Consider the following 18,821-nt stretch of genomic DNA (forward strand, 5'->3'; position numbering starts at 1 on the left):
ATCACTGAATCTAGAAGGCCTTGGCCTTCTTACGGGTATGGCTGATGGGCATGGTCAAGTACTCGAAATAGCAAGCTGCTTTCTAGTTGATCCTTTGTTATTGGTTATGTTGAACACTGGGACTATTTCAAGTATTAGATTTCAAGATTCAAATTTTTCCATGTTTGAAATGAGGTTATGTATTATTATCTTCTTCTTCTGCCTCCATTCGGAGGTCGTAGATATTCAGAAAACAGTAACAAGCAATCGGGAAATGGATGTTGTATGATCTGTACCCCTTTTGTGGGTACAGATATGGCATTTGCCTATGGGGTAATGCACCAGGTGCACAAAAACGAATTTTGAGATGTATATCGAGAATTTCTAATAGAAAATCGTGTTGAACTATTTTCAAAACATTTCGTGTTTTGACGCTTCCATATTTCTTCATTTTAGAAACATGTGTCCATGTTTTTAAAAATAAGAACACTATTATTCGCAATTCGGATATTCATGGTTATGGAACAAGAATAATGCAATATTTTCATGTGAATTTAGCAAATGGAAAAATAAATTTATGTGCTCCTGATCATTTTGGCCTCAAAATATTCAAAAATCTCCCAGAAAAATTGAAGTTTATAAATACATTGTCTCCATTCAAACATGAGTTGAAGAACTCTTTAATTGAAAAATGTTTCAATAGTAAATGTGATTTTATAAAAGTTTATAATATGTGATTAACTACTTGTGATGTGAATTAGTGTTAGTGTATTTTGAACTTTTTATTTTTATTACTTGATGTGAATTTTTGATGGTGAAGTAGAGAGCGAAAACCTTAATTTCCAATTTTTTCCTTTAGTTTTCAACAGTTATATGAATGTTGTCTTTTTGATAATTTCTTTGCCTCCCATTTCTGATGTATGAAATGAAAAAAATTGTACAGGAGGTGAGAAAAAAATGATGTGAAGAAGAAACGAAAATTGACTTGATATATTTTACAAAATTATCATCACATGACAATTGAAAATGTATGAAGCAGTATTGCGTAAGCGCTAATTTAGTGAACCTCCTTCGCAGACATAAGCTTCACCTCCTCTTATCCCGTCTAGGACCACATTGCAGAATCCAGTTCTACAAGCTCTGTGGCACTGATGATAAGTTTTGAAAGTCTTGAACGAAGGCCCTCCGACCCATTGGGCTTCTGTTTCCGTCAATTGGAAGGAGGCGATGACGATAAGAAGAAAGGAAGCAAAAAATAGCAACCTCATTTTGGTTGGTTGATGTACAATGATCTGAAAAATATGGAAACAAATCATATTCAGTTGAAATCCAAGAAGAATTATCTGACAGGAGATTTGTCCCGCTGGGGTCCCACAAGGTTCTGTTCTGGGGCCATTCATTTTGCTGCTATTTGTGAATGATCTTCCCAGATATATCAGTAGAGGTAAACGTGTTGTTTTTGCAGATTCGAATTACTCTAATCAGTTTTTTACAATACTTTTTTGTAAGAAAAACTATGTTTTTGTAAAAATTATCAAAATAAAAAACAAAGAAGTTTTGACATCTGTCGAAGAAGTAAAGAAATAAACTATCAAAAATGGAATAACTGTCAATATCTTAGAATTTTTTTGTCCATTTCTGAAAATGGAGGCAGATTTTGGCCTCCAAACCGTAAAAGATAAGTATTATTTCTCAACAATTTTTTTGATAGGCAAAATTGTTAAATACGACAAGTTACTGATAAATAGAAGATTTTTCTTTGTAAAAAATACTTTGATTTTCACGCAGTAACTTATCGGGGTAAACTAAAAAGTTTGCCCTTCTACACTTGTATACAGTTCTCCATTATAATTTTTATATTTTTCAGATTAAGGAAGGTAACAAATACCCAAAAAAGGTCGATGAAAACTGATTTTTCCTCCACAAAAAATGACTTTCGTCGAATAGTTTCATGCATTTCAGAATATATTGTTATTCCATATCCAAGATACTTTGCTAAATCTGAGTGAGTATTCGAAACACCTTACATTGAAGGTTTTTGAAACAGCTAGTGCATGATAAGGAATCCTAAGACAAAATAATGGAAATCTAGGTACAAGTCTGAAAATTATGAAATTGAGATAGGAAATATATTGGCAAAACTGAACGAGCTGCCAAAATTTGGTTGAAATAGGACATACCACAGATATACAACTCATCTTAATATGAAATATACAGTGTGACCCATTTTTAATGGAAATACCCCCTAAAATTTGAATTTGTAAACCGATTTCAATATTTTTTTTTGAAATGTCAAGTACTGAAAGGTCTACCTTGAGACAAAATTTGGCCAGGGCATACTAAGATATTTTTTCTTAGTCGAAAATAGGGATTTTTTTATTAGAGATCTTTTTATTGAAAAAATTTCATTAAAAAATATTCATTATTAACAAAGTTATGACAACTCAAAAATTCGAAAACTCACACAGCTAGCTAACAGTCACAAAAACACCCTATATCAACAGATATAGTCACGAGAATATTTTTTTTATGATTTCAACAATAAAGTGCCGCCAGATGAAAAAAAAAAACAAATAACGTAAATATTTTTAATGAAAATAACGGAATTACATTCAAGTTTTCACGCAAATTAACTAAAACTAAGACCTAATATTTCAATTTAACTTTCAGTTGCCATGGAAATGATATTACAGTTTGACACTTGTGAAAGATTTAAGTGTACTATTGTCAACAATATTCACCTTACAGTTCTTCGAATTATTTTGTGTCATGGCTGCAATATTGAGCGTAAGAGATAAAATTTAAATTGTACGCCTTTCAGGAGATGACGTTAGAAGTGCTAGAGAGGTTTGTAGAGTATTTAATGAGAGACATCCAGATCGTCCTCGTATTAGCTGAGGTACGGTAAATAAAATAAATAAAATATTCAATGAAACTGGTGCAGTATCAAAAATGATGTTAAAAAGTAATCCTGTACAAAGACGAAACAGGAATGACGGGAATGATCTACTCATTTTAGATTATTTCGGAAATAATCCTAATGCCAGTATAAGGAATGCCACCGCAGATTTGAATATTCCACGAGAAACTATTCGGAGATGTCTCAAGGCGAAGAATATTAAACCTTTCAAGCCAAAATTTTCACACACACTTCAAGAAGGCGACGAAGCAAGACGCCTGGAATATTGTTTATGGGCCCAAGGGGAATATTTAAACAATAGAAATTTCCTAAAAAAAAATTTGTATACCGACGAAGCCACTTTCAGTACAAATGGAGTAGTGTCATCACAGAATTGTCGCTATTGGGCAGCGGATAATCCTATCTGGATAATAAACTGTAAAAGCCAGTATTCCCAAAAAATCAACGTCTGGTGTGGGATATTGAACGAACGAATCATTGGTCCTTTCTTTTTTGAGGAAAACATTAATGCGCAGAGGTTTCTAGAATTTTTAAACACAGAGGTTTTGAGATGCTATTCACAAGCTGCCAATCAATGAACGATCAAATTTAATTGTCCAGTTAGATGGGTGTTCAGCAGTTCATTATGCCAGAGCTGTGAGGCAATGGCTTAACGAACATTTTCCAAATCGATGGATAGGCCGTGGTAGTCCGTTTATAGAGTGGCCACCCAGATCTCCAGACCTCATAGTTTTGGACTTTTTTCTCTGGGGACTTCTCACACAAAAGGTTTACAAAAACCGCTCAAGAGATAGAAATGAACTTTGGGAGAGAATTCGACAGGTATGTGCAGATATTAGCCCTCAAGAACTAAGGAACGTAATCAGAAACATTCGTAAGGGCTACGACACATGTATCGAAATACGTGGTGGATTAGTAGAGGCTACTAGAATATGAGTTAGAATTAATTGTTGCACTGAATCGAAACATTTCAATAATTAGTTATTAGTTACGTTTATTAAAATTTTTTGCTTCATTGTTAGTTGAATTGTGTGAATGTAATTCCGTTATTTTCATTAAAATATTTACGCTATTTGTTTTTTTTTTCATCTGGCGGCACTTTATTGTTGAAATCATAAAAAAAATGATATATTGTGACTGTTAGCTGTGTGAGTTTTCGTATTTTTGAGTAGTCATAACTTTGTTAATAATTAATATTTTTTCATGAAATTTTGGTCACACCTATTTAGAGGCATTCTGAATCCAGTGGCGTAGTGATTTTTTAATAAAAAAATCGCTAATAAAAAATCCCGATTTTCGACCAAGAAAAAATATCGTAGTATGCCCTGAAACTTTAATAAACATTTCAAATGTTGTCCCAAGGTAGACCTTTTAGTACTTTACATTAAAAAAAAATTACACACTGTATATGATTATGGTGCTGCCTCAGATCGTTACTAATTGATAAATCTATGATTAGTTGTAGAGCAAAATCATGTCATGTTGGCAGATATTGTAAGAATAGATCCTAAGAGGCAAATATTGTTTACTGGGGTAATTCACCATTATATTACGTTTTCCAAATACTACTGAATAATTGTAGTGCTTATTTAAACGAATAAGAAAAGAGATGATACTTACTGATTTGAAGGTTGAACTGATAGTAAACAGTAGTCTAGACAAATACAAATAATATTCGAGTATTTATAGCATATCTTTTGAATACAATAAAATCCCCTGAGGTCAAAAGTTCCAACGATATACTTATATTTGTGTTATTGAGAGGGATTTGTGTGAAAACAATTGACATATAATGAGTCTCAAACATTATTTTTTCAGATCTATTGATTCACTAAATTCATATTTTTTTTGTTGGATTGAACGGGATATTCTTTTGCACCAGCTGAATAAGCCGAATTGGAAAGATATATTTTTCATTACACATTATATTTTTGAAAAAAAAACTCGTGATGGATAAATAGAAAGCCAAAAACCTTTTTGCTTACGTTAAGATTTTCTCACGCTGAAACTGATTATTCTTGATTGGGAAATGAAATTTTTTGGTATTATGATAGTCACCCCATAATATTTAATTGTAATAAATGCAAGCCTGAATCAATGCATAATACACAGAATAAATTTGAGTTTGTTTTCAATGTTTTATCCGTTTCAATTTCATGTGTTTTTGTAGCTTCATATCTCAATGAATATTTTTTATACTAAGTCATCATATATCTTGATCGATAGATTTTGTACTCTACACATTGATGCTGTTGATTTTTTCAAATTTTAATTTGAGGAAGCGCTACCGAAAGAGCCCGAAAAACTAACCAGGCATTTGGCAATCATAGTGTTCCTGTGATGCAATGTTTGGAACCTTACACCAGTTTTCCTTCCTTCCTACTATTTGTATCATTTTTGGGAAAAAAAGTTTTTGGCTTTCTACTACTCCATCTTGATTCAAAAAAAAAAAAGAAGGATGAGGGAGTCTTCCAAAGAAAGGAAGGAAGTAACTCTATACATGGATGTGTAGATCATGCAAAGAAGTAACTTTCAGACACAAATTGAAAGAAAGTCATCCTGAAATAGCTACTTTCATATAAACATTGAATTATACGAAAGAAAAAATTCTTTCGAAACAAATACTTCTATATGAACACTGAATTATACAGAAGATACTCTTCTCTACTCAGTTCGTATTTCAAACATTCGTTGTGGAATAAAAATCAGATATTATTCGCATGAGTTCTACTTTAAATGAATGATAACAAATTGCCCTTACATAGAACACTGCCATCCTCACTGGCATACACCGATGTTTCGCCTTAAGACACTTGCCCTAAGGCAATAATTTGTTTTGAAAGAATTTTTTCTTCCGTATAATCCAATGTTTATATGAAAGTAGCTGTTTCAGGAGGACTTTCTTTCAGTTTGTGTCTGAAAGTTACTTCTTTGCATGATCTACACATCCATGAATAGAGTTACTTCCTTCCTTTCTTTGTAAGACTTCCTCATCCTTCCTTTTTTTGTTGTACCAAGATGGAGTGGTAGAAAGCCAAAAACTTTCTTTCCCAAAAATTAATCACTCCTAAAAAATATAACCCCTTCAATTTTTTTATCATTTGTATTTACATTGTCAGTATGCGTGTTTGCTTTATTATGCAACAATGATACCTCATATTATACGTATGTGTTTATGTATGTATATTGTATATATATATATATATATATATATATATATATATATATATATATATATATGCGTGTATATATGTATATGTGTATATATATATGTATATGTGTATATATACAGGGTGTAACATAAGTACGTTAAAATATTCAGGTGACGTATCCCTGGGACAATTTTAAGAAAAAAGTCTATATGAACTTGTGTCCGAAAATGCTTCGTTTCTGAGATACGGGGTGTTGAATTTTTTGTTCACTTTTTTAAAATAACTCTTGCAAAAAATAAGTTATTTGCACGAAATTCGGTACCTGGGGTTTTTTTTTACGTTGGAAATAATAATTTTGTATTAATTTTCATGTAACATCTAGAGGGTGCTGCGTACGCTGTCATTATTTATTTCAAATTGTCCTAACTATTTTGACAGTAAACTATTGATACTTTTCATGAGAAAACCTAATTCCCACACTTTTTCCAAGTAAAAAAGGTACACCTCCGCAACAAGGCTGGAGGTGATCGTTTTCGAAATATTTACAATTTTCTATATCGATGCATATTACTTAGCTCCTAGGTCGCTAAGCGAAGTTGCTGAGAACATTACAAAAACTAAGTATGTGGTGGATCTCGTCGAAATAAACAACTTTTTCCTATAATATGTTTGATGAAAATAACTAAAATTGCAAAAAACGTATGACAAAAACCTACCACGTTTTGAAAAATTTCAACAATCTGTATTTCGAAAACGAATCATTCTTCGTTAATCATTCTTTGATTCCATTCCATCTCTTTAGGGATTGAGCATAGGTGTGACGTTTGGCTAGTTCCGCGAATGGGGAATGTTCCTTCAGACGAAAATCAAGTAGTTTTTATAAAAGAGCTCTAAAACAACGCATTTTAAAGTTATCACTTCAACCTTTTCTTTAAAAAATTATTAAAATACTTGAAAAAGGGAAATGAGATAATGCATTCAACATTTAAAGGGATTCGTTTCTATTTCACCATTTGGCAACATCGGTTAGAGCTGATAAAGGACAATGAATCTGTTACCTGTATGAGAAAAACAAAGACGACATATTTCAGAGGCGTGCTGTTCTGTTCCGAGACATTCTGTGACATCTGACATCTGACATATCTTCATCTATATAAATAAATAACAAAACAACTGTTGTTTATGTGGCTTGTGGAGGTGGTATTGAACTATAATTTATATTTTGCCTTAATTGTGGATTTATAAAGATAATTTTCCTTTTTTAAAGTAGAATATCTAGGTAACCTGAACTCCGATCTAACATTCTAGGCGCTGTTGCCAATATGTGAATTAGAAACAAATCCCTTTAAAAATTAAAAGCCAACATTTGAAACATCAATTTGGATACTTTTCGAAGTGAATTTGAAAAACTCATGAATTAAACTCAACTTTATTTTGTTCAAACTTGCATTTGCTGTAATAACCCAAATTGAGGGACATTTCCTATCGCATCACTTGCTGCCTGCAGCAGAGGTTGCGCAGATCCCGCCTACGGAATTATTCTACTTGTGTTACGTTGTAAAAAGTGCACTCATTCAACTGGCGCTTTTTTTATCGAATTGAAGGAGTATTAACTGAGATATTACAGTTTGGAATCGACACGGACGGACAAAACTTAACAGTTGGGGACTGTTGATCTTATTGGGGAGCAGAAAACCACAACACAATGCTTCTATTGATCGATTCTTGCATCTGACCCAAAACCCACCTCTCTATTTTCCACCTGTATCGTAAAAACTCGACGGTCTCTAAATAAACATCTTAATTTATTTTCCCTTCTGAAATAAAACAACATTCTCTCTCAGCAAGCCATCCATCTGGTGACCCTCGCTTTGAATCTGTTCTTTCGACCTCTTTACTTTTTGTTTATCCTGAATTTGCATCAAAGTAAGAGGATCTGTTTGTTTTGTAGGTATTCGCTGAATAATCCTGGATGCACTTGTCGGAAAGAGCTGGATAATTTCGAATAACCTACTTTCCATCGCCCTGCAGGAGTTTTCTTTTGTTTTTTTTTAGTTTTCAGTTGCTTTTATGAATGAAAATACTGAATTACTAAAGGGAAATGTAATTGCAATTATACTACAAACATGTTCAAGTATCAATTTTCTGACTAGAAAGTTATCAATTTTGTAGTCGTAATAATGATTTTTAAATAGTTTTTACAATAGTTTTTCATCCGTATCCTACATCTAAGGTGTATGAACATATACATATATTTTTTGCACATCAGCAATACGTAGTATGTTATCTTAAATTGAGACGGTGCTGTTCCAAAAATATAATGATACTTAAGATTGAAAACCACGGCTTTTAAAGCTTCATCTTGAGTGTTTGCGATTTTTTGCAATTGAGTATTTAATTTGAGTGGGAATGAAAGTTTTTGGCCTTCTACTACTCTATCTTGATAGAAAAAATGTGGGAATCATGCAAAGAAAGAAAGGCAAAGAAGTAACTTTCAGGCACGAACTAAAAGAAAAGTCCTCCTATAACAGCTACTTTCTTATAAACATTGAATTACACGAAAGACATTTTTTTCGTGTAATTCAAAAACAGTTTTCCCTACTCAGTTTGTATTTTAAACATTCGCTGTGGAATTGAATCAGATATCATTCCCAGGAATCCTACACAATATACTAAATGAAAGGTAAGAATATCACTTACTTGGAACACTGTCATCACCACTGTTAGACATCGATGTTTCGCCGTAAGACACTTGCCAGGTCTCTTTAGTATCAATATCGATAACATTATAAGAAAAAACACACAATTATTTTTCATAATGTTACCCAGATTAGTACTGAAGAGGCCTAATTTAAGTGTCTTATGACGAAACATCGATGTCTACCAGTGAATATGTTTCATGTAAATGAACTTTTCACTTTTCATTTAGTATATTGTGTAGGAATCCTGTGAACGATATCTGATTCAATTCCATAGCGAATGTTTGGAAGACAAACTGAGTAGATAAAAGTGTTTTTTGTGTGAGTGGTAGGAAGCCAAAAACTCTCTTTTTCAAAAATTATTCACTCCCAAAAATATAACCCTTTCAATTTAATCAATTTAAGTATACAATTTTCACAAGAATAGAAAGAAATAAAATGGCCCAGAAATGGATTCGTACTATTCTTAATATTCAATGATTTTCCAAATCATTCAGAAGAATTCTATCTGTTCATTGACGATTTTGGAAAAAATCTATTCACAGGACAATATTCAATAATTCAATATTCTTTCTCATCTTTCCTCATATTGTGGAACTGATTATTTGCAAAATGTGAACAATAATCTTTTGTTCAACTGGACAGGAAAGTAGCAGATTCTCTACCATGTGAAACATAAAACTGTTTCTCCGATTGAGTATACAGTTTGTTTAAAAAAACGAAATAAAAACTTTTTCTTATAACGGATGTAACTCATCATTTTAATATTTTTTCACATTACTAGTTTCATTTCTAAGGAGAGTCTGTGTTGCTATGTACATTTTCAGTGGAAAATCGCTAATTTTTAGTCGTTTATTTCGAGAGTAAATTGTTTGGAGAAGACATTAATCGAATAATCTGTTCGGAGCTCCTCGAAAATAATGGAAAGTAATGAAAAAATGTTAACTTTTCCCTAAACTAATGATTTGGCTAAAAATCAGGATATGAGTTGTTGCCAAAAATATCCAGAAAACCACGTATGAAATATGTTATACAAAAATCATGGATGACCGTTAAAATAGAAATTTTTCAACTGCGTGTGTTTTTGAAGTGTCAATCAGATGGTTACCATGCTAAAAATCATAAATTCAGAAATTCATTTTAGTAGCTCTAGATGATATAGATCAGTTTACGAATGCAAGAATTAGGAATTGAAAACATTTTTGATTTATTGTCGAGTAAACAATTTTCAAACTAGGCTCCTCGATTTTAGGTATAGCATATAGAACTGATGAGTTATACCGAATAGAAAAAGATCAAATTGAAGATATGGGGAAAGAGTGTTTTCTAACACGAAGATAAAAAATAACGATTATTTATTGTAGCAGAACATTTGTAAATATGAAGATTGTAGGCCATCAGGCTGGTTGTCTTACATTTCAATTACTGATGGGACATGCAAACAACGACTTGATATCTATCAATTTGGAAAAGTGCCAGTAAAAATTGCAATATTTTCAAAATTACCAGACCCACAAGAATTCATCGGCCACTGTTTTCACAGAAGTTCTGCTGGTTTGTTAGTAAACTTTGGGGCAGATATAATTACGTTGAAAAGACATGGGGGTTGGAGATCATCAACAATAGCTGAAGGTTATATTGAAGATCATAGCTGCAAAAACAAATGCTAGCGATAAAAATCTTTTTTTGGATCCCAGAAAACAAAATACCATCTGTTGTAGCGGTACGTATTATCAAGCCACAATTATTGATATTATAGAATTTCTTCTACCTACATTTTTTTATGTTCTGTGATATATTATGTTTTTTGATTCGTGAATTTTGTCGTTCTTTACTTTCGATTATATTTTTCACAAAAATATACTTACAGCCAATTTATTTTTTGTTCGGGTGCTTATGCGGGATAATATTTTCAAAGAGAAAACGTTATTTTTCAACGCCTAGCCTTACATTCAGTGCCAATCGGAAAAAAAGTTACTTTTTTGCTCGGAGGAAGTTAGATTTTTACCGCCCTTTTCGGAAATTCACACTCCCCACAATTTTACAAAAATAAAAATTGGCGTAGTTTTTAGTTAATGTTGTTGTATTCAATTATATTGCTTATCAAAAAAAATGAAAATCTGACTCCTCCAGAAATTAAATGAACCATATTTCACAGTAAAAATCTATTTTGAATTTATCACAAATCTCTCTTTGACGTTTATTGGAAAACTTACCCGCACAATAAAAAGAGAAAAATTTTAGTGATAAATATACTCACTTCACTGTGTTAATTTTTCGCGTTGAAATTTCCCGTGATTTTCAATCCACCAACGTTCATAAAGTAGGTATTATTGGTACCTATATCACTAAATATTTTGATGATTTCAAAGCAAATATGAATCAAACTCAACAAAGTCACCGAACAACTGCCGACCAAGATTTTCATGAGAAAATACTCAGAAATTTACCATGTCTTAACCTAAAAATCTACTAAGTTGGTCTAGATTTCGGGTATTTAACAACTAAAAAACAATCATCCAAAATTTTTTTTCACCTTGAGAAAATCAGTGGTCAACCTTTACTCAGTGTACGAAAACATAATGAAGGAATAATTTTCTATAACGTAGATTTTTCATCTTTTTCGGTCTCTATGACCCATCTCGATCTGATGGACGCCATATTTTGCAGGTTTTGATTGTGCGTCCAAGGTTTCAGCTGTCTCAACTCGTTTTCCAATGTGATGTCTTCTTGATTAGACCTCGTATTCGCCGGTTTCGGAGCTATCACCGAAACTGCGATATATGCTTTGGGACTCTGATTCAAGCTGATGGGTTTCCCTAGAAAAAAATTACATTTTATTCATATTTCATGCTACGAATCGCAAGTTGAACGGTAAGACCTCGTCAATCCGCAGGTCGTAAAATTTTAAACTTGTGAATGTTGTTGCTACTTGCCAAAAAATTCGAAGTCATGTTTCTGAACACATTATTTTTACTGAAATAAGAGTAAAACCTTTCAAAGGTGGTGATTTTAGTTGCAATTATTATACAGTGCGGACTGTACTTTTGAAGTAGACTGCGGTTGTATAACGTAAACTTTAGATTTCACCAATCCTCAGGAAAATCTAAGAGTTTCATGTCAGGTGATGCAGTGGGCCATTCTAAGGGACCACATACACCTATCCACTGGTTGGGATAATTGCCATCTAGTCACGATTGTCCTCCTCATCGAAGAGTACTTAAGCCGATACCTTTTTGGGTAAATTTTTTCCAACCTTGATACTGAAACTGGGTGAATATTCAAATAACGTTTGGTGCACTCTGAGTATATCAATACAACCTAGGAACATGACCTGTAAATTTATTGTTGTCTAAGTTACTTTATCAGACCACTTTCACTTTCATTTAAAGTTTACATGTCTTCTCAAATTTACCAGAAAATTGGTCACGACGTATTATGAGTGAAAAAATGTATTGATTGGGAAACAAATGAAAGCAACCACTTCCATGGGAGAGGAACTGATTTGTTGCATTCAATTATATAGCTTTTGTTTAGTGTGGTTTGGCCTTCAGCAGAAGTGAGCCAATTTTTCTTATTTACATAGGTCATATGGTGTTCCTGGATGCGATTTCTGAATTTTCTACCGGTTTGACCAATGTATACTTCAGGACAAGTTCCACAATCTAATTTATATACTCCTGGTTTTTTGAATTTGTATGTTTTACCTTCATTATTTTTAACTAACATTCCCAACGAATTACCTGTTCCATATGCTATTTTGATGTCTTCTTTTCTGAAAAATGAAGACAATTTTTCAGACAATTTTTCTGTTGTTTGTCCGAAATTTGTTAAAGCTCTATAACTTTGATTTTGATTATCTAAATCAGCGTTTTCCAAACTTTTTCTGCTTGAGGACTCACCTTTATTGTGGAATTTTTTTCTCGACCCACATATTGAATAATATTGAGTATAATTTTTATTGCTAATAATATTTTTATTATTATTATCGTGAAAATTCACTATTGAGGAATACAACTCGAAAAGAAAATGATAGAGATGATATAATTGAAGATAAAATACAGTACGAAAAAAGCTCTTTCAAGGTTATGTTCGAAAGAACTGAATACTCTTCCTTAGCCTTTATCCAAAATGGTAAACACCATTCAAAAGGATTCAGTGTTTTTAATCTGTTTTCTGGGATCCACCAAAATTGCTTCCACGACTCTCTAGTGGGTCGCGAGCCATAGTTTGGGAATCACTGATCTAACTCATCAATCGCTTTTGCGTAGACTTTTTTGAAAAGTATTTTGTCTAATAATTCAGCAAATTCAGCAGTTTGCTTAATGATATTGAGTTCTTTATTGAAATTATTTTTTGAAAGAGGAATAGTGATTAATCTATGAATCATATGCTATCATTTTGTGTTGAACGAATGGGTATAATCGCAACGAATGGTAATATCTGTACGGGAGGGTTTGTGATGAATTTGAAAAATCGTTTTTGTTATTCATTCTACTAACTGTCAAATCCAAAAAATTCATAGAGTTTGAATTGTCTGCTTCTACTTCAATAGTAAATCCAATGTTTGTTATTAATATACAGCGTGACTCACGGTCGGTGGTAGGCAAAGCATGATTTTTCTGGAAATTTCACCTCTCACATTTCCTTACCTGTTCTATCGATCTAAAATATTTTCAGCATTGCGGCGTTGCCACTTCCATCAAAAAGTCCTAGCAACTTTATTTTTTTTAAATGGAACACCCCGTATATTAATACATTTTTGGAATCGCTCTGGTATTTTAATACTTTTTTGTTGATAAAGTCCTATACCTATCTCTATCTGTTTTCGAGATGAAAAATAAATTGTGCTAAATATGGTCCAAACCATAGCCTTAATTGAAATTAAGTACATCAGTACTCTCAATTCATGAAAAGTTGATATTTTGATGATAGTTTGGACAAATTCGAAATATTCAAATAACAGCAAGAAATCGACTCCATATCATACAGGGCGTGCTAAAATTACTATTATTTCCATTGTGCATAAAAGTAGTATATTACTCGGTAAATTGAAAGACGGTGAAAAATGCTTCAAGGTGATGTATCATGTCCCTATACCTAAATCATCAAGTTTTCTCAATAAAGTCGCTTCTTCTAGAAACATTATTTTTTTTTAGAATTTGGATTTAGGTAGCAGTGGAATTATCAAGCTCATAGCAGATCGGTTACTTTTATAAGTAAAAAGGAAATTATTTTGTAATCTTACAAACTTCCTCTCGTTCATTGGTGTTAATTCAGGATACATTTGGTTGAATTTTCTACAAGTTCTGGCAATGATTTGATCATACTGTCCGTGTATAATAAATAATTTCATAAGAACTTTGTTTAAATAATCGATATTTGCATTCATTTTGGAAGATGATTCGAAACACCATCGATGACTCTTTGTAAATCACTTATGAAAATAACCGAACTGCTATAAGCTTGATAATTCCACTGCTACCTAAATCCAAATTCTAAAAAAAAATAATGTATCTAGAAGAAGCGACTTTATTGAGAAAACTTGACGATTTAGGTATAGGGACATGATATATCATCTTGTAGCATTTTTCATCATCTTTCAATTTACCGAGTAATATATAGTGGGTTCCATTTGAAAAAATGAACTTTTGACTACTTTTATGCACAATGGAAATAATAGTAATTTTAGCATGCCCTGTATGATATGAAGTCGATTTCTTGGTGTTATTTGAATATTTAGGGTTTGTCCAAACTATCTTCAAAATATCTACTTTTCACGAATTGAGAGTCCTGATGTACTTAATTTCAATTAAGGCTATGTTTTGGACCATATTTAGCACAATTTATTTTTTATCTCGAAAACAGATAGAGATAGGTATATGATATTATTAACAAAAAAGTATTAAAATACCAAAGCGATTCCAAAAATGTATTAATATATGGGGTGTTCCATTAAAAAAAAAAGTTGCTAGGACTCTTTGATGGAAGTGGCTACGCCGCAATTCTGAAAATATTTTAGATCGATAGAACAGGTAAGGAAATGTGAGAGGTGAAATTTCCAGAAAAATCATGCTTTGCCTACCATCGACCGTGAGTCACGCTGTATATATGTAGTTAATATACATATAACAATACAGGATAAAGAAAATTGTTTTTTTCAAATGTTTATTGGTTGAGAAAGGGATCAAAGATTCTTCGTAGATGAACAATTGTTTTTGCCAACGTTTCGGACTTTAATAAATCCATCATCAGGGCTCAAACATTAGTTTATAGATAGCTTCAGTCTGATTTCTGCTACGGCCTGTTTCGGTTCATAATACTATTTTCAAGTATTCAATCTAATTCAAGTATTCATATTCAATACGAATTTCTACAAAATAAATATCTGATTGTCTCTCAGTATCTATGGAATATACGAAAACGTCATTCGCATATCTATGCTAATACAAGAAATACTCAATCGAAGGATGCTTAAGAATCCACTTCTCTAGGTTGTTCATGAAAATTTCCGCAAGTAAGGGGCTCAACGGATTTCTCATGATTGAACCTTTTGAAGAAGAATAAAGATTGTTGTCGAATCGAAAATAATTTTGTTCGAGACATAACGACAGAAGGTCAATGATTTAAAACTGGGTTCACTCGATTTTTCTATGAAACTAAAGTTATTTTTTCCCTAGTGTAAACATTGTATTTTTCTTGGGTAATAAATTGTTATTATTATCATTAAATTTCGGCTTTACAGGTAAATACTCACCTGTAACTCTGTGATATGCGAAATTCTTCGGATATGTTGGTCTATTAGGTTTACTTTGCCAGGAAGTCTTAGCAGCTCTGCTCCCATTGACTTTGGTATCGTTGCTATTTACAAACTTGACACTAGCGCTTCCGTCATCGAAAGTAGGCCACCTGTTGTTCTTTCTGTCATAATCTCTTTCGAATTTCTTGGTGTTATTGTGATCGCTTTTAGGCTTGCTTTCGTTCCGTTGATAGTGAACATTCTCTTCAAGAATATCATCATCCTTCAAACTACTGACGTTTGCGTGAGTTTGTTGTTTCATTGAGTTCTTCAATTTGTCGAAGACGTTCTTGGATGATACCAAGTCTTGGTCGATACTTTCTGAAATGGAAAAGAAAAACAGTGTTTCCGTACAACTTTCTTCGAAAGTAACTTTTTTAATGATTGTCAAGAGTATTAAAAGATGATGTTTACGAAGTAGCATGTCGAAAAATATTTTTAACACTAGTGTTTAAAGTACAACACGATTTTTTTCAACCAAATAGCAATAAACAAAACATAATTATTCAATTTCCAAAGCAGTTTTATTATAAACAATAGATATACAGTGAGTACCATATGTAACGGATAAATTCATTTTCTACGTTATTAGCCATTTTAGGAAAAACCCTGAAACACGTATAATTATGTATTTGAAAAGACACTTTGTATAAAAAATCCCCCCTCCTTCACCCCCTCAACGTGACAGCTACCTCCCCAATTTTTTTAAATGAAAAAGGGTGTCAAGTGATACCTCATTTCGAAGGGTATTCAATTTTCTGTACAGTCATATCTTTATTTTTTAATTTCGTACATGCGTCATAATGAAACAAAAAAATCCTCGTATGTATTCCACTGAATCCGTCTGCTGTACAATATGCCATGCACCTTCAATTTTTTTGTTTGTTTTTACCAACCGTTGTTTGTCAGCCGTGACAGTTGAGTAAAAAATTGTATGTTTTCTGTGAACTTGCTGAAGAGAAGCAGTTTTGCAGTTGTTGTTTGTGTTTCTTGTTCAACATTACTTTCAGACAATAAGCTGAAAGTTCTAGCAATGTTTCATTTGACTGAACGTCAAAGAGTAGAAGTATTAATAGATAGTACTAAGATGTGGGAACGAAACTATAACCCAGAAGAATGTTAGTGAAAATAATAAATATCCTGATCATCACATTTCTCAATCTACCATTAGTAGAACAGAAACGAAATTTCGTGGATTTGGGTATTGTATTTGTTTTTGTATTGATTGACGATGGGAAGAAATTGGATATTTTGATAGACATCGAGGAGAATCCACATAAACCTACCCGACAACTTGCCGCCGATTACGACATAAGTCAAAGTTTGATATTGCGTGTTTTTAAAAGTGAAAAATATCACCCTTATGAAGTACAATTTGTGCATAAACTCAACGAAGACGGTCCAGATCGCAGAACTGAGTTTTGCGAAATAATGGAAGACAGGTGTCTGCGACATCCTTCGTTTGAGAAAAATTTATTGTTTTCTGACGAGTCAACTTTTTTTTGAATGGAACCGTCAACAGACATAACTGTCGATATTGGAGCCTAGAAAATCCCCATTGGATGATGGAGGTCCACACTCAATATCTCAGAAGAGTAAATGTTTGGACAGGGATTATAAATAATTGCATAATTGGACCATATTTTTTCAACGAAACATTAACCGCTGAAAAGACTTTTTCCAGATAATGATAATCCCAATCAAATAGATAGGAGTATCTGGTATCAGCAAGATGGTGCTCCACCACATTTTGCAGCTTACGTTCGTGCATATCTGAATGAGGTTTTTCCCAACAGATGGATTGGTAGACGAGGTGCCATAGATTAGCCAGCCCGTTCTCCCGACATGACACTGCTTGACTATTTTTTGTGGGGTTACCTAAAGTCTAGAGTAAACATCAATAGACCAAACAATATTGAAAGTTTGCAAATCAGAATTAGAGAAGAAATAGAACGTATCACTGCCGAAACCATTCAAGATGTTGTTGATAGCTTTCAGCAACGCCTTTATTATTGTCAAGAAACAAATGGCTGTCAGTTTGAATATTCGATCTGAAGACTTTCATTAGTTGCACATTGACTGCTACAGTTTTAATAAATGATTTAGACAACACAATTTATTCAATTGTTTTTTTGACGTATGCACGAAATTGAAAAATAAAGATATGGCTGTAAAGAAAATTGAATACGCTTCAGAATGAGGGTGTCACGTTGAGGGAGGTGAAGACGAGGAATTTTTTTATGTCACAGAGTGTCTATTCGTATACATAATTTGATGTGTTTCAGGGTTTTTCTTGAAAATGGCTAATAACGTAGAAAATTAATTTATCCGTTACATATGGTGTTCACTGTATATATACAAATAAATTCTGTTACAAATGTATTGTATACATTCATTATTATTATCATTATTTATGAATATTAATATGAAAAGTACATATGAAAAGTACAACTGCTGATATCAATACCTTGCGATTTTTAAGAACCTTGTAATATATTTGAACTATCTGACTTGACAATTTCATGGGCATCAATATTAAATTCTTGAACTGAAAAGGGCGTTGTTGTAACGCTGAAGCTAGCTGTTGGAATTATTCTTTCAACGACAGCCTTTTTATAAAAAATAGATTGATCGACCCTCAGCTACTGTTGTAGACTTCCATCCTCCCTGCTTCTTAATATCCGTTATATTTGCTCCTGATTCTGCTAGCAAAGAAGCAGAAGACCTTTTAAAACAGTGGCCTGTATATTTCTTTGGTTTCGGGAGGTTCAGAAACTCAGCAATGGCAGAGGACATTTTCCCAAACGTGTTCATACCAACTGGGTTGGCACTGCATTTATAATTTGAGTATTTCAGAAAAAAAAAAACGTTGATGATTGATGGCAGAAGTATGCCATGCAACGTATTTATTAAAATAGTTGACATTTTTTCCAACAATGCAAAAAGAACGACCTTTTTTCGTTTTTGTATTTGGAATTGGCACAGTAAATAATTTATCCATCAATTTAATGTCTTCTATTACTAATTGGCACAGCTTTTCACGCCAACAGGCTCCATATATTCCGAAAATAGTACTTTGTATTCCAAAAATTCGTTATGGAAATGAATCAGATATTCACAGGATTCCTACACAATATACTGAATGATAGGTAAAAATTTCACTTACATGGAACATTGTCATCCTCACTGGCAGACATCGATATTTCGCTGTAAGAAACATTATCAGAAGATTTCCACATTTTTTATATCAAGATGGAATAGTAGACAGCCAA

General features: G+C 32.7%; 1 protein-coding gene and 1 long non-coding RNA gene across 2 annotated transcripts in view; both read right to left on the bottom strand.

Moving 5' to 3' along the window:
- Positions 1-942: 942 nt before the first annotated feature.
- Positions 943-4,714, bottom strand: LOC111518321 (uncharacterized). The gene is made up of 2 exons (XR_002723949.2): positions 4,520-4,714; positions 943-1,271 (listed from the first exon to the last, which is right to left on the bottom strand). It is a non-coding gene; the product is annotated as an uncharacterized lncRNA (long non-coding RNA).
- A 3,425-nt stretch (positions 4,715-8,139) lies between these two features.
- Positions 8,140-18,821, bottom strand: part of LOC111518320 (uncharacterized) — a 162,109-nt gene continuing 151,427 nt past the window's right edge. Inside the window, exons 5-6 of the mRNA XM_074176479.1 lie at positions 15,508-15,870; positions 8,140-11,569 (exon numbers count right to left, since the gene is read on the bottom strand). Of these exons, the coding sequence (XP_074032580.1) occupies positions 11,349-11,569; positions 15,508-15,870 (584 nt within the window). The 3' untranslated portion in view covers positions 8,140-11,348. The remainder of the gene's footprint in view (positions 11,570-15,507; positions 15,871-18,821) is intronic.

The sequence above is a fragment of the Leptinotarsa decemlineata genome, unplaced genomic scaffold (genome assembly GCF_025532065.1).
Source record: "Leptinotarsa decemlineata unplaced genomic scaffold, Ldec_3_MD MMD2_tig00001719_RagTag_RagTag, whole genome shotgun sequence".
NCBI classification, from domain to species: Eukaryota; Metazoa; Arthropoda; class Insecta; order Coleoptera; family Chrysomelidae; genus Leptinotarsa; species Leptinotarsa decemlineata.